Source organism: Pterocles gutturalis, unplaced genomic scaffold, assembly GCF_000699245.1.
Source record: "Pterocles gutturalis isolate BGI_N339 unplaced genomic scaffold, ASM69924v1 scaffold8007, whole genome shotgun sequence".
Taxonomy (NCBI): Eukaryota; Metazoa; Chordata; class Aves; order Pterocliformes; family Pteroclidae; genus Pterocles; species Pterocles gutturalis.
In genome coordinates, this window is record NW_010107914.1 from 39,585 (window position 1) to 56,478 (window position 16,894).

At 40.2% G+C, this 16,894-nt stretch overlaps 1 protein-coding gene across 1 annotated transcript; it reads left to right on the forward strand.

Moving 5' to 3' along the window:
• Positions 1-2,197: 2,197 nt before the first annotated feature.
• LOC104461000 lies at positions 2,198-3,715 on the forward strand. The gene is made up of 2 exons (XM_010072420.1): positions 2,198-2,337; positions 3,637-3,715. The coding sequence occupies exons 1-2, from the start codon at positions 2,198-2,200 to the stop codon at positions 3,713-3,715; spliced, it is 219 nt and encodes a 72-aa protein (XP_010070722.1).
• The last annotated feature ends 13,179 nt before the right edge of the window (positions 3,716-16,894 follow it).

Here is a 16,894-nt window from a genome sequence, read left to right on the forward strand (position 1 = left end):
AAGGTTCCTTTTTCTAACTACTTTGAATGAGGTTCCAAAGCATGAAAAGAAACTGTACCCGGGTGATAACTGCTGGTGCAAAGCCACAATACAGGATTAAGTCCTGTTACTCTCCTCTGAAAAACCTGAAGTAAGAAGGGAAATAAAAAGTTTTCATCACTGAGAAGATTTTTAGCACAGAAACTTTATCTTAGGGCAAGTGAAATACTGATAGACTAGGTTTGATATCCCTCATTGCCCACACAACACTGAAGGCTTATGGAACTGTTTTGAAATGGGTGGCAGGACAGAGATGAATTCAAACATCTATGCATATGATGCATAAAGGCGGTGGAAAACAGGTGGGTTATTTTAGCAAAGTTGTTGTGCAGTTCCTACAGTCACCACGTGAACGAGCTCCAATAGAGGGTTTGAAATAAAAGGTAATTTAGAGTAGGATGAGTCTACAGTTAAGAGAAGCAAACACTGGTACATTGACACACTGGGATGTACGAGGATCAGTAAAATAATGATGCAGAAATTCTAAGTTCAGTTGATTTGATACATATTTGAGTGTTCTCCAGTACTAGGGGGAAAGAAGTCTGACCCAGGTGACTGTTACTGTATCTCTTTCACACATTCCTAGATTACTCTTGGTACACAGAAAGTTGAAAAGGGTACTAACTGCTACCTGGGAAGAGAGATGTGGGTTGGCATTTGTATGTATGTGGATATTTAGAGAATACATGTATTTTATGAAAACACATACTTGTATTAAGAGAACTTTTGACGTGCAGCTGGTTATCCCCTAGCACAGCTGGAGGTGTTCAGCTGTGCTTGCAATTACATTACAGACTGATGCCAATGCTTATACATCCAGCTCAGAACCTAAAAAAAATGCTTAGTAAATTTCTTCTGCAAATGTCAGGCTCAAATACTGTGTTTCTATCATTTGGAGGCCAGAATTGATATATGGAGGTTTTACAGGGAACCACAGGGGGAGTCACAGGGAAATCCCAGCAAGAAAAGGACCTCTTCAGAAGGGCTGCTTTTATCCTCTGCTCATAAGAGTCTTTATAATGTGTCTTCCAGTTTTTCACCAAACAGACAAATCTCCAAATTAAATTATGAAAAGATTACTAGTTCCCAGTTTTGCTTTTCTTAAAATGCCTGACAGGGAATGGCAGCAGTTTCTCAAGCTTTTCCAAGCTGTCCTTGAGGGGTTTATTTACTAACCCTCTATGGCTCTGATTAGAACAAATTACAAATAATTGCCATGAATTCAAACAACGCATGAGGGAGCCTTAAATACTTGTTAAAAAAATCAAACGTTCTGGAAAATATTATAATGGCATGTTCATGCAAATCCACACAGCAATTTGGAAGGCAGAATGGATATACTCATTCCATATTTAGTGAAGTTTTGAAAGTAACGATATGATTTTCTGGGTGTAATGAGGGATACAGGGGTTTGACTGTTAGCCCACAAAGAGTCATCCTGAGGCAGATATTCTTTTTCTGGGATAAGATACACTCCAAAATTTATTTTTAAGTTGATGTTAAATGAAGGGAGAAATATAGAATGTGAACAGATACCTAAATACATTCAATGAATTTGGTCTGTTTTGAGAATGGCACCAGAGAAGAAATAGTTGATAATCGAGGTGGCTTTTGCAAATCAACGTCTTATAAAATTGTGTTCATACTTCTATACATATAAATTTTCTCCAGTCCCAAATAAAGCTGAGGTGTTATAACAATAAACTGCAAATCACCTGAACTCTTTTTGTTCATTGTTTTAATCTTAGTCTATAATGATCACTTTGTCATTTTATAGATATTAAAACAGTGAGGAAAACTCTGGCAATTTTTGTATTTCCTTTCCTTTTATAAGTACAGTAAAAGGTATCTTAGTCATTTAGCTAGAGTATGCAACAGAACTATCCTGCATTGTGAGCTTACAGGTCACAGGCAGATGGAGGTGATAGATATTTGAGGTGAACAAGTAAGAATTCAAATCACTGCAGACAAGTGTCAGAGCTAGGAATGAAAAGCTTAAATAGTGAGTCATGCCCATCGCTATCCTGATTCTAGTAAAAAAAGACTATGTGACCCTAACATGAAAATCCAAAACAGTAAGAGTGTGCTTTAGATGTAAAAACAGATGACAAACCAATAACTTGTTATATGGTTGTTTCAAATTTCTTCTTCAGAGAAAATGAATAGCCAATATATACGTCATGAAGTACGGGGATGTGAAACTAGTGACCTGAGGAACTTCTGGGAAAAGACTATTGAACAACAAACTCGATATCTGCAAATTGAAAAAGAACGTCAACGAAGAAGCGCTCTGACAAAGTAGGTAGTTTGCATCTGGAAAGGTTATTTGAGTTTGCGTTGTAATTATTTTTTAAAGAAAAGTGATACCTATATTTAAGTCACGCAATGAAAGCTGAAAGTATTGTTCTTTGATTTTTAACAAATCGTAAATCTTCCCAAATTAGCACGCTAATGCTAATGTGTCTAAGCTATGGTTTCACAGGTTAAGAGAATAATTCATTGTTCCATAAATGGGTCCAAAGTGTGAACTTTCTGAAGTTATCAGGACAACATCTAGCTGTGCAGGCTTGTCTTGAACACCAAGGCTTATGCTCACAGCAGAGGTAGCACAGATGTACACCTGCCCCACCTTCTTTCTCTGTGACCTTGTTTTCACAAGAATATAATTTGAATTCATTAAGGTGGCTTAATTTGCATAAGGTAAATCCATAATAAAGCAGACAGTCCAGGTGTACCAACTGACCAAGGCAATCATCATCCATAGCCATATTTACCTCAATCAGTCATATTTACCTTGATCAGCCACAATGAGAAAGACCAACAGCATCAGTACCATTTTACCTCACATGAAGTCTCCATAAATTGAAGGCACATGCAAAGATGACTATTTTGGCTGGAGATCATCCAATAAGGAAGCACTTTTTCAAAATCTCCCTCATAATCCTCTTTGGATTGATGCTTGAAAAAAATAAGAGAACGGATGGCCTTGCACTAATAAACCTGGATGAAAGCACACTGGAGTTAGTCTCTAGAATGCTTTATCCATTTGTAACTAAACTAATTTCAATGTCTCAACTCCTCAGCTGTGAAATTCCTGTCTTTTCTATTCGAGGCAGTCTTTCTGTGGTACCTAGGCACTACCAAAAAGAAAACAAAGTGCCATCTATCACCTAAAGCTGTCTGCAATGGGTCTAACAGAAGTTTTGACCTGCTCAGTGTTTCCAAGCCAAATAGCTTCCAGGAGCCTCTATGCAATACTTTTTAAAATGCATTTCTGAGGAGAAGGGGACTGGGGAAATGCTGTGTGATGCTACCCAGCAGGTGGCAGCAGGCAATCTCAATCGGAGATGACAAGTCACTCTGGCACATTGAGCGATTGTGCCAGAGTGCCAATGTGGCTTGAGACAGGGCACATTGAAGATGAAGATGAGAGCTAGTCCTGAAGTGCCATCCAGCAAAGCACTCTAAAGGGGCAGGACAGTTTGCATGACAACAGAAGAAGAGCACCAGAGGACAGCACCAGTGGGAAACGTGAAGGGTATAAATTTGTTCCCTGTAAAAATACGGGGACAAGCTGATCTGTATTTCTGTTCTTAGGCTCAGAAATGAATGGATGGAGAGACTGGAAAAACGGATAAAGATGCTGAGGACCCAACCTGAAGACCCATCTACCTGAAGATCCCACAGATATCATATGTTCGGAGGAAAGACAAAATGGTTTTGTAGGAAAGCATGATGGTGTGATGCAAAAGCTTAAGTCAGTTTCACTTTGTGGCTTAAATGAGCTATAATTAACTAGCTGTCATTGTTAGAAGTTTCATATGTGAAATGTCTATTGCTGCTTTTAATATTATGCATCCATCCCTTCATTTGATAAATGGAGATTGAAGTCCTCTGAAGTCTGAAGACTAATGAATCATGGCCCACTGAGCTGTAGATGGCTGGAAAAAGAGTTTTGTTACACAGTTAGTGCTTAGCAAAAGCATTTCCTTGACATTTCACGTTTCTGTATAGATGATTGTAATCTAGAGAATTTATTTTTTTTCAAATTTGTTTAATGAATAGTTGAGATTTAACACAGCAGAAACCAACTCAGACTAAGGAAGAGGGGACATGCACAAAAAATGCCACCATATCCTAGTAACTAGTGAAGCCAAACTTGATGGGAGGTACAGACCCTAGCTGCCATACTAAAAGGTATTAATATATATCCTGAGAAACGGTCTTGGTGAGGCACTAACAAGATTTGCTTAATTAGTTAACCTACATTAGCTAAATTGAGACACTATATCAGCAAAGACAAAATAACTTGGACTTTTGGGGTTGCTTCTGGTACCTGGCCAGGCTTGTCTAGAACTAGACTGGTATCATTGTTTCACAGAGCAGCTTCATGCATTTTCACAGCTGTCTGTCATCGTGAGCGATGAGCACATTTTTTTCTTCTAACACTTTTTCCTTTCAAGACCCAGTATATATTCCTAAACAGCTAGTACGTTCAGAACCATTAGGGAAAAATGTTTCTAGTTTCCTTCCTAGTGCTTCATTAGGAAATATGATATTTCCTCCAACAATATCAAAGCATTTCAATACGCTGGTGTAAAAAACTTGCTTCCTTTTTAGGGTTACTGCTTTGGTGCCATCAGAATGCTTGAGGTAATATACTGCAAAATGGATTGTTTAGATTGTGCTAAAAATCTCTTCACTCAATTGCTTAACCTTTTAGCCCACTTTTATAAGATCATTTCACTACTTGTCTGGCAACTCATATTGTTTCAGAGTAAAGAAGATTTGAATTGCCAGTGGGGCAAGACAAGAATAGCAGAACGTCTGGGGTTTTAAAATATTTAGCACATCTATTCTTTTTAAAGCAAAACAAACATTTTAAATGCTATTTTTTTCTCTCTTTATCCATGGTCTTTTAAGTTCACTGTTGTGTGTCCTAAGGTCAAACTAAATCTGGTATGGGAATTTAAACATGTAAATAATGTTTGGGATGCCTGAGAAATCCATGAAAGCATGAAAAAAAAATAGATGACCTTGGAACATGTACTCAGAAGCCAAGACATCAGCAGGTATGTCACCAAAATTGAGAGCAGAGTTTGCCTGTCAGCTGAAAAAAAGCTGCAAAACTCAAGTTCTTCATCAGAGTCTATTTTTAGAGTAACATCAACTGGGAATATGCAGGTTAAAAGTATAATTACAATATAGCTGTGCTTCAATAAACAATCACCAGGTAGACACATGACTTAATATTGGGGTTTAGTAAAAATTAGATTTATTTGAAAATGCCGGTTCACACACTTCCATTGTCCAATCATCTGCCTGTGCCTTGTGCTTACTGAAGCTCTATCTGAACTCCGTCATGAAACAGCATTGATTTTTATATCATTTTTTGCTGAAATTAGGGCTTGAACTGACACAAGGGAAACATTTTGCATCCCCTCATTCATTGTGTAAGTGCACTACATGCAAAGCAGAGGGAATCAAAGTTGTCATACTTAAAAAATTAAAGAGGTACCCCTTGAATAAGCTTTTCTTTGCATCTCACATAGGTGAGAGCCTTCTCCTCCCTTTCTTATAAACTCGAAAGGAGGAAAATCCATGGATAGCCAGGAAAAGACATGCCAGGAAGTGACTCCTGTCTGAGTCCCTTATTGCACACCTCATATGGTTTTGCCATTCAAGAATGGTTTGGAATAGGTCCCTATCAAACTAGGACACCCCAAAATCTTCTCTTTAAAATTATGAAAAGGAAATTATTTTTTACAGACTGCATCTATTCCAGCCCAAGGCCAAGAGAACTTCTGAAAACATATTTCCAGAATTAAGCCACTTTTCTTCTGAGCTTTGCAATTCCACCTTTAGTTTTCAGATTAATTATCTCAGGCTCAGGTTCCATAGCATTAGATTCAGGACTTTAGGATGTGTGATATTTATTTATCTAAGTCCTAGTAACATGTTTTAATACAAATACCACCACTTCTGCAGGAGTAATCTACCTAGGAGTTTTGTAAATTACCACCAAAAAAAGCATACATATCCAGAGAAATAAATATAATCTAGAGTCAATCAGCAAAATAAAGAAGTATGATAACATTAAAATTCAAATCTAAATGTCAAGAAACGATCTTAATCAGGAGCTGGCACAGACTCCAAGATGAAAATGGTTACGGTAATTTGAAAACACAAAAATATAAATCTTTAATTTACCTTGAAAGTCATAAAAGAAATTAAAAGGGGGCAAAGAAAAAGTAAACTGTCATTTCTGTGAGGCTTAGAAATGAGCCATAATGTTTTAAAAAAGAGTAGAGAAACCTGACTGTAAGGGTTGGAAAAGTCATCAGCTAAAAACTGATAAAATCAGCAAGGTTTTATAAAATCATTATGGTTAGAGAGGATGCTAAGGTACTCTTCAGACTATTTTTCACCAATATGCAGTTTCAGAGGAGTGCAGTTTTCAGTTAAACAGGTTAAACTTAATAACTCAAATGTTTATAAAGTAGCTCCTTGAAGAAACCCTTCATTTCTCTTGATTTTTTTCATTCTAAATTTTCACATTACTTTTGAGTGTAACAGCAAGAGATTTAGTGCTATGTCAATCTAATTCTATTAGTTTTGTAATTAAAATGTGTTAGATCCTTGTTTATCTTCCTAGCTTTCATTATTTTACCATTCTTTTGCTTCATCCTGATGCTGAGTTGCAAGAAAATGCATGTCTCTTTTCCATTACGAATGCATGGTACGGAACTTTTTGAAAAAGCTTGTAACAGTGACGAAAATTGAATGTAGTAAAGTTTTACCATCCTCTGAAACAAACACTAAACAATCTGGACCCAAGTCCTTTTAAATAGTATTTATGGGATGTACACTGCATGTTAGCCCAAGAATGACAGATACTCCATTTCAGTCATATTAATGATCCTTCTAGTGTATGGATAAGGGCTGACAGCTGTGAAGAATGATTCTGTTGGTAACTTAACGGACTTCTTAGCAGTTTAGCCTGAACCGAAACAGCTTAAATACAGTTCTTTGCTCAGTAGTCCTTCCTGACCAATGTCTTTCCATCCTCTCTGGAGCTCTCTAATCAAGGAGCAAATAAGCATAACTCAGTCACTGCAGCCAGGTTTTGAATTTGAACAACTGATGCAAATCAGGCAAGAGGCAAGATGTCTTACTAGAAAGACAGTAGAGACAAATCAGGGAGATGGTTCACATATGCTCAGCTGAAGCTCCCCAGCCCTGCCACAGTAGAGTTTCTGCAGTGAAGCATGTCCTGCAGCCCAGTGTGGGATCACCCAGCAGACCATCTTTAGGGTGACACCCAAAGGTCATGTGTTCCCTACTGTGCAACCACTCCATGCCTGTGCAGCTATGCCTCTTTGGGCTTCTGACCACGTTCACTGAAGAGAAAACTGGTCTATCAGACAATTCCGAGGTGCTTGATATTGTCAGCACTGAAATAAACCCACCATATAATACCAAGTTTATGTATCATATTTTTTGTTTAGTGTAGCATTAAGTACGGATGAACTATTTTGCACTTTAGAAAAAACTATGGAGTACCTCTGAGATTTTGACTCCATGATACAAAACCAGTGTAAGAGATAATCCCAGACACACAGAGCTCACTGTGTAAACAGGACAGATACAGTGTAGGGAGAGAGACAGAGGTCAGGGAAGAGTCATGGTACCTGGATCAGGTAGGAAGTCAAGATCTCATTGCTTCACATGGATAATGTAATCCATGTATGCAATAGCAAGTGCTCCAGCTGGAACTGAAATCCATAGATACTTTATTCTAATAAACAGGTCTGAAAAATAAAAAAATCCCAAACCAATACATGAAAGGTGCCATAGCTGTGGCGACATACACCACATGTCAAGGGAATCACTACTCGTGTAACTGGATTCTCACCTTAAAAGTTTGAGAAAAACGATTAGTCAGATGCCACTGGGATGCCGGATTCATTAAGAGAACAGGGAGAACATTGAGTCTGGAGAAGAAGAACAGATAGATATCTTTGGGGAGGGAAGTTAAAGAAGATGAAAAAGAGGTAATGTCTTGAACTGAAAGGGTTTTGAAGAGATTCAGCTGAAGGCCTAACATTGATTACAGGTTTTACTGTTTTCAACTCATCCTCTAACTTTTATGTATTACACATGGAGCCTCTCCCAGACATCACTGCTGGTCTTAGCTCAGCCATGTGCACATTAACTACACATGATCTGCAGCAGCTGCTATGGGGAAGTTACATTAGAGATAGATCTGGACCCTAAGTCATGGTGTCATGTGAGCCTTTCTACACTCAGATAAAACATTTCCCCATGCTAAAACTACAACCACCCTCTTCTTACCTAAAGAGGAATCAGTTTGGGTCAAACTGACTTGTACCCTACAAAAAGGACTGGTAAGAGAATGTTACTGTTTTGACCCTGGCTAGCAGCAAAGTGACTCTACAGAGTCATGAAGTTTCAAGGTTGATGAGGAATGCTCATATCCACTGCAAAGTATGTCAAAGCAAAGGTAGGTTTTTGAATGGCCTCTGAATTTGCAGGTCTGAATTTATACCCCTTAGGATGAGAATCCCATTCTGAGAGTGTCGCTGTGAGTCAGGGCAATCCCCAGTACCAATACACTCTGGGGGATGAAGGGATTGAGAGCAGTCCTGTGGAGAAGAACTTGGGGACACTGGAGGATGGAAAATTGGATGAGCTAGCAATGTGCCCTTGCAGCCCAGAAAGCCATCCATATCCTGGGTTCCATAAAAAGGAGTATGGTCAACATACAAGGTGATTCCCCCCTCTATTCCACTCTCATTAGACCCCACCTGGAGTACTGCATCCAGATGTGGGGTCCCCAGTACAAGAAAGACATGGACCTGGTGGAGCAGGTCCAGAGGAGGGCCAAAAAAATGGTCAGAGGGCTGGAACAACTCTCCCATGAGGAAAGGTTGAGAGAGTTGGGATTGCTCAGCCCAGAGAAGAGAAGGCTCAGGGGAGGCCTTGCTGCAGTTTTTCCGTATATAAAGGTAGCTTATGAGAAAGATGGAGGGAGACTTTCTACCAGGGCCTGTAGTGACAGAACAAGGGGTAATAATTTTAAACTGAAAGAGGGTAGGTTTAGTTGAACATGACGAAGAAATCTTTTACGGTGAGGCTGGTGAGACAATGGAACGGGTTGCCCAGAGAAGCGGATACCCCATCATTGTAAGTGTTCAAGGTCAGGCTGGCTGGGCCTTTGAGCAACCTGACCTAGTGAAAGATGTCCCTGCTAGTGACAAGGTGTTTGGACTACTTAAACTTAAAAGGTCACTTCCAACCCAAGCTGTTCTACAGTTCTGTGATTCAGTGATTTTCTGATTCCATAATTAGAGCAAGGACAGCACAGTGCCTGCAATAAGAAAGGAAGATCAAACCAGAGTGCCCAAAGACATGTTCTGTCTGAGAGTCTCCAGAGAAGACAGCTGTGATACACCTAGCTGTGATACAGCTCTTTAGGTTCATGCCTTACATTTTCAGGGCACTTCTCTGTTAGCAGTCTTCTGTCTGTAGCTGCTGGTAGCCATTTGGAAAGTTAGCCTGGTAAAGGGACAGTCTATAAAGTGGTATCACAGGATACCCTACTTACATCTCTTAACTCAGTCTTCTACAAACACAATCTACTTTTTGCTAATAAGTAAATACGATATCCTCAATCTATCCTAGTTTTAGGATACATATACTAATGCAAGAACCCCCAAAGCATTCCTCACAAAGAAAAAAAATTCCCTCAGTTCTTCATCCTCGTCTGCAACCATTTTCTTATTAGGGAGCACAGGGTGCAAGATCTTGGTTGCAGCTGCTTTAAAAGCACTGAACCTTTCCCAGAAGCTTGTTTTTATTCCCACCTCACTCCTTGCACATATTACTTTCTATAATCTCACCACTCTTCCGTCCCAGAGGATTCAGTGCAGTAGACCTGGTGTCAAAGATCACTGGCAAAGTTTACCCTGAGATTTAAGTGCTTTGTATTTGTGAACCTTTGCCCCTTCTCTGCTTCACGAAGGAGAAAGAACAAATCCACCAAGCAGCCTAAAAGCAACCTGCTAACATTCACTGTAGAAAATAGAGGCCATTTTGAATTGTAAAACTGGTAGAGAATTTTCAGGCACTGACTCTGACTGCTTTAAAATGCACATGCTCTCTCTAAAACTAGGGAGCAGTCCCCAAGTGTTTAAATAGTTTTTCTTCTCCTTATCCCAGGATGAGAGTTTAATACCAAATTATGTCTCAGAACAAGTTTTTATGGACAAGTAATAAAGTCCTTTGAAACTAGGGGATTATAACAGAAATGCTGACACAGCCTTACCTATGGAGAGGAGAGAACAGTGCCAGTATAATTATTGAATAAAACCTATAATCTTCATGGTACTCCAAGTCAAAAGGAAAATGAGAGGCTTCACACAGTGCTGAAAAATCTGTGAGGGCTTTGATGTTGCTCTAATCCTACACTACCTAATAGTTCATTTAATGTCCAAGCAACATGAATGAAGCTTCATATGGCATTTAAGATTGTTGTAATTAGAAAGGTTAGAGAAGAAACCAACTGGGAAAAAAAAATGTCCTCTGTTTGACTTGATTTACCTAGAATAAATTCTGTTTTCAGAATATCTAAGCAGTGGATCATGATTTAAACCATGATTTAAAGGGAAGGTATGAGAAATTATCAGGTAGTCTATTGAACAGGAAAAGAAAACAAAAATCAGCTCATATAATACTTGTATTATTTGCAGGCTATTACTAGGCAATGCTACACTTGAAGCCAAATCCTGGAATAATGTTTTTACCCACAGAGGGCAGCTTCAAATCTGAGGATCAGCTGTACCAAAAGCAAGAGCAGTAGGACTCTGGGTTCCCATGAAGGATACCAGCTGCCATCCCAAAAGGAGCTCTGCAAACAGTTCCTCAGTGGTTATTAGAGATACAAGTGCATAAATTTGCCTACTGAAATGGTACCAAAAGCCCAAGGAACCCTTATTCAACCCTCATCATGTAACACAACAGCCCAAAAGCCATCATATTTGCAAGAACCGGCAAGTCAGGAACACCAAGGCTCTTTTTTTTACAGCTCTTGGGGACCTAGTGACCCGTGGGAATACAGAGAGACTTTAGTCCAACTGATGCACAGTGTGAAGAGGAGCAGCTGAACTCAAGAGAGGAGCTCTGCAGCACAGCCCGGGACCTTGACACAGAGGAGAGCCTGTTTGTTCCATGCCCATGTCTCAGCCCTCACATCTTTTGTTTAATGCAGGATTCTCAAGGAGAGCTTTTTTCTGACTCTTAAGTTTTCACTCCACTGAATGGCGATCTCGCAAGGCCAGGAGACCAGTATTTTCCTGAAGATTCCTCAACACAAGCTCACAGGGTGATCCACATTCTGCAATTCCGCAAAAAAGCGAGAAGACAAACACTAGCCGCTCATAGCCCCACTCCTAGCCATGAGCTGTGTCCTCCCCGTTAGACCCCCCACCTCCCTCCTTGTGCTCACAGAGCTGCTGGGGGGGCTGTACAGTGAAGAAAGTCAGAGAACCCATCCAGCCAAAATAAACAGATACACACATATTTTTGCTTGGACGGTTTTCAGCTAGGTCTGCTCCCTGATCTTATTCTCTCCCTGCTCACATATTTGTACAGGAGACAGAGGGGTGCCAGCAGCACGGCTGATGGAGAGCAGAGCTGCGCAGCACACCATTCATCCTGGCTATTTAAGACAGAGTCCATTCTGCCCACGTCTGAGCTACTTAATATGCTACCTCCCCAGGCTGCTTGAATGCAAAAGCATTTCATTAATAACTGCTCTGAATGGTTAGGAAGAAAAATCCAAGCCACCAAACAGTTACATATACCTAAAATTTAGATAGTAATTTTTATTAATAGGTCTCAGAGCATCTAAAGATGAGACTTATTACCTCATTCTTTCACTGACAGGAAAAGTAAGGCAGGGAACTGTTGTGTTTTAGGGCACATAACTGGCTAGTGCTAGAGCTTGGTTATGATCCCAGCTCTATGCACCAGTCCAGCCCCCTATCTGCCTGGAGACACTGCCTGTTAGCCAAACACAACAAAAATGCACCCAAACTGACCAAAATATTGCAAACTTTCAGGGTGTATGGCTTTGGCTAATTCATAAATAACATGTCCCAGTACTATGATTTACTCCATTCCATCATTTTCCAGAAAATAATACTCTCTATCATAATTACACAAATAGTAAACCTTTCCTGGAAAAGTTCTTCAGTTCTCTTTAAAGCCATGTTTCATTCCCATGCTTAAACAAGGGAGAAACAATGTTTTTCCATCATTGTTTTGCAATTTAACCACTCCAGAATTTTTGGGCAAAGCAACTCAAGAAGAAAAATCCAGCACATGTAGAACATGGAGTTTAACAATCCTTTATGACGATTGATCCAGGCTGAATTTTTTGAAGACTGTCTATGGAACTGCCTGCACAGAAACTCTTAGTTTCAGCTGTCTTCTGTACAAAGCACTTATTCATCCAACACATGTTCACATAAAATTGGGTTATTCAAGAAAGTGGCTATCTCAGGTCAGAGACTATTATATTCATCCAAATAATCCTTCTTTACACATAAGTTATGAACACCACAAATTACTTTTATGATTATGATGACCTTGATCTCTTCTTTTTTAATTTCTTTTAGCTCAAGAGCAATATTTTCTCAAGAAAATGGAAATAAAGCTCCTCAACTTCACAGTACAAATGACCTAAAAAGGCTTTGCTTTACCTGAACAAAGTGGCTTGCAGGAGCCAAAGAGTGCCTCCTAGTGTAACATTGGTGTAAAGTTTCTCTGCTTTCATACACCAGAAAGAATGAGACAACACATAGCTGAGGTGGAAGAATGATTTAGCTAAGGTGCTACTAGTTTTTATTTCAGAACATCAAATGTTAAAACTCATCTTGGACCAGTTTCTTGTTCAATTTGATCTTTTTCTTCCAAAGACTCAGGAGACCCAGCGTGCTGAACCAAAAAGACCAGGTTAAGATATGTGAGATCAAAACACAGCAGCTACATAGCTATAAAGGAGCTATTTCCAAAATCTCTGACATTTTAGCCTGCATGCTCCCTTGCATGCCCACAGCTCTGCTGCTGGACTGCCTAGAGCTGTCCCAGCCTGAACAATTAGGCATTGCACCCATGCCTCATTCAGGCATGAATATAAGCAAGGCAGCAAACAAGGTCACTGACAGGGCCAGTGTTGTTGGCATATTTCTCACATGTGCCAAGAACATCTCTCCTGAAGACCACAGCAGAGACAGAATACCATCTTGTACAAAAGGGATACAGAACAAATGGACAAAGAAATCCTTTCCGTTTCATTAGTTGAGGTACTCTGACTTGAAGTTGAGGTACTCTGCCTAGCAATTAAGAGCAGTACCCAGCAAGGCGATACAGATTCTCCTCAGTCCCAGCAAATTCCTGACTATCTCTGTAAAAAAAACTCTATTCTTTTATGGTATTTGAACTTTGTATGGTATCTGAACTTTGTTGTGAAACTGATATGAATCTAAGCATGTGTATATATAAGCAATATCTGAAAGGAAACCAGCCTTCCCAAACCTGGGAGCTGCATACAAAATCTTTGCATCACTATAACATATATACTAGGAAGCTGATTTAAGAGGACCTACAGGATGTCCCACAAGCCTCACAGCTTCATTTTGAAATGGAGCATGGCAGCCTTATATCACCTACAGGCAAGAAGCCACCGTCCCTGTCTTCCCTTCCAAACACAACCCTGCTGGTGGTGATACGATGAAAGTCCAAACAGACGCTCAAGCTGTTGGAGAGGTCCAGGCTGAGATCATAAAGTATTACTGTTAACAATTTATGACTATAGTGTTTCAAAGGCCATTTTCCTCAGTTTCATTTTATCTCCTCTTCATAAAAGCTGTCAGCTCACCTATAACAGATGATTTTCATTAATGGCAAAACAGAACTTTTAATCAAATAATGAATGTACTATTCCCCGTAATAGTTCAGTAGTAAGAATGGCGACACGGTGTAGTGTTCTGACATAATCTGCCTCCTTAGAAGACTCTAATCCCCACCAATTGCCATGTTAAACATGACTCAGAACTCACTCTAGGAGGCAATTAGTAAAGTACAACACTAATGAATGACTAGAAGCTTCCTAGTATTACAACCTAAATTACACCACCTCCAGCTGTCAGCCTCTGAGAGAGGACCTGCTACACCTCCATCCACTTTCTGATGTACGTTGAAGAGGAACTGGCTAACCTGAACGTGATCCCAATTAGTGCAAGAGAAAGACAGAGAAGAATAGTGGTAGTTCATTCACGCATTTCAGTCACTGAGCCTGTTACACCATTTCTGTAGAAGGCAATGAATGTTGCTCTTCCTGCAAGTACCCGCACAGTTGTCTCCCTTCTGGACACCAAGGCATTTTCCCAGTTCAGTTTTAGCAGGCAACTACTCTTCTCTCCTCAACAAATTATTGTCCCTCTCTTCTCATCTTCATCAGGGGTCATCGACACAGTCCTATTTTCCAGCAGGTCTTTGAACTACAACTTTCTGAATTTGGGAGGAAAATCTGGCACAGGTAACTTAGCTGAACGCCAAGCTCACCCTGGCTCAGTCTTTTGGTCGTTAACAGGGTCCTCTCTCCTTTATGATTCTAAATGTTTCTAGCATGTGGGGACAGCATGACGATTTACAAATTATTTGATACCAAGACAGCATCAGTAAGGCCATGTCTCCATGGCAATTTTACATTAATCTACTTTCCTCACTTGCAGGAAAGAACAGGATGGTTAAGCGTAGCAGCATCCACCACACCTTACCTTACCATCCACAGTTTTCCTGGTAAATCTTTTGCCTCTTTGCAGTTCTACCTTTGTTCATGTTAACTGGCTTGTATAACGGGTAGATGTGTCAGTATGGGATAGCAGTCTCTTGTCATTTTTCTCCTCATGATTGTAGCATATTTACAAGAAACTATTAAAATTATATGAGAGGTAAAAGTAATACATTCCTCTGATTATCTTCTTGGCACTATTTTTCCAGTGCCACTTCTGGACAGCTTCTCTGGCAGCAAAGACACAGTTCTGACTGATTTAAATTTGACAGTCCTTAATAAGAAACAGATGGCACAGGTATTTGCAGTGATGCAGGTGGCTGGATTTGACTGCTGTTTCATAGGGATGCAGACGTTACTCTGCCTCAACTAATGGAAGAAGAGGAGGAACAAAGGATTTAAACTTCATATTTACTTTGGCAAACTATATATCTGGACCAGTATGACTTGGGAAGCTTCGCTTCAGAATGTTGTCATCTAGAACTGATTTACAGGAAAGGGTAGTGATGCAGAGCCAAAAGACCTGCAGAAATAGAAGAACTTCTAAGTCCCAAAGGCCAAATGGATACTTACACCAGACTCAGCCTGGAGATCTAGCAGCAGATCACTGGTCATGAAATCTCTCCTTAAATGAAACAGGCATGAGGACTACTCTGCCTGTGAGCTGAAGTTGTACAAAACATCTGCAGCTGCACTAGAAAGAGATTAGCCCCTTGTCATGTCCTGATGGCCTTGAGACACAATAATTATTGTGAAGTGGGGACAGGGGGGAGGGACTGAGCTCCTGGTTTCTCTGCTAGGGTGAGGGCTGGTTTGCAGACAGTCGAAGGGACGTTTTCTCCGCTTGGCAGAGGTGGTGTCTGCATGCCTTAGGTAAAGTATGTGATTAGTGTGGGGATATCTGGAGATACAAATTCTTTGGAGATAATGTTAGAAAATTTTAAGTTAGAAAGAGCCAAATTTACAGGCACCTTTTCCAGACACTGAAAAACCCATTTTCTGAACATGTGGGCAGGGATGCAGTGCATGGGCTAGAGGTGCTAGAGCAGGCAAGATATGAAAGAGCAAACGAAGGCCGTAAGTATAAACAAAGTGAAGTTGATATACCAGGGAAACAGGTATAAACCTTCAAGCCAACAGTGGAGATACTGTGTTAATCGTTGAGTTTTAAACAGTGAGCATTCAGACAAATGTTCTTATCTCTGTCTCTTACAGCAGTCTATAATTAACCCCCGAAGGAAACAGCTGAAAACCTCAATTATAGTTGTACTGCAACATTGCACAAAGCACTTGGAGAAAAAAGTTCCATCTGTAACATTTTCACACTGGCTGCTAGCAAGCTCTCCTCCACACTGTTTTAATTCAGATTATGTAGAAGATTTCTGTGCGTGGCCAGCATGTCACGTCCTACAGCCCTGGAGAGATGCATCGACAGGTTTCCCTCGGCCAGCCTCATACATACAGGTGAAGAAGGCAGTAGCTTATAATAGACATGTGGAAACTTTTCTGCCTTGGGCTGCCTGTTAATTTGTTGTGAGACAAGACACTGCTTAGAGTGACATAGGCTATGCACAGTGCTCCAGGTGCACAGAGCTCCAGAGAGAGGTCACTCCAGGTGTGGAGCTGCAGAGTGTGGGGCGTTGTCTGGTCCTTTTGTGAATCCTTCAACAGCATCTTTCAACAAATAAAGTCCTCTGGGAAATAGTCCTGTCCTGAAGATGATTGGTGCAGATTCAGGATGAAGTTAACACTGTATCTTGTCTCTTAGCCCCGTGTCACAGCTCTATGTGCATTCAGATTACTAATACAAACATTTGTGGTGTCAAATTGTAACGCAGATCACAGAAATAATCTGCTAAAGCAACTCCAAAAGGTCCTTTTATCTACACCTTCAAATGCCGAACAATTTATTTCAGGGACAGCAGACGTGCCAGCACCATGCATGACCCCTCCTTGAAACAGGCAGCTCTTGAAAAA

Coding starts and splice junctions, on each gene's coding strand:
- LOC104461000 (XM_010072420.1), top strand. CDS start 2,198: ATGAATAGCCAATATATACGTCATGAAGTACGGGGATGTGAAACTAGT. Junction 2,338..3,636: donor CGAAGAAGCGCTCTGACAAA/GTAGGTAGTTTG, acceptor TTCTGTTCTTAG/GCTCAGAAATGAATGGATGG.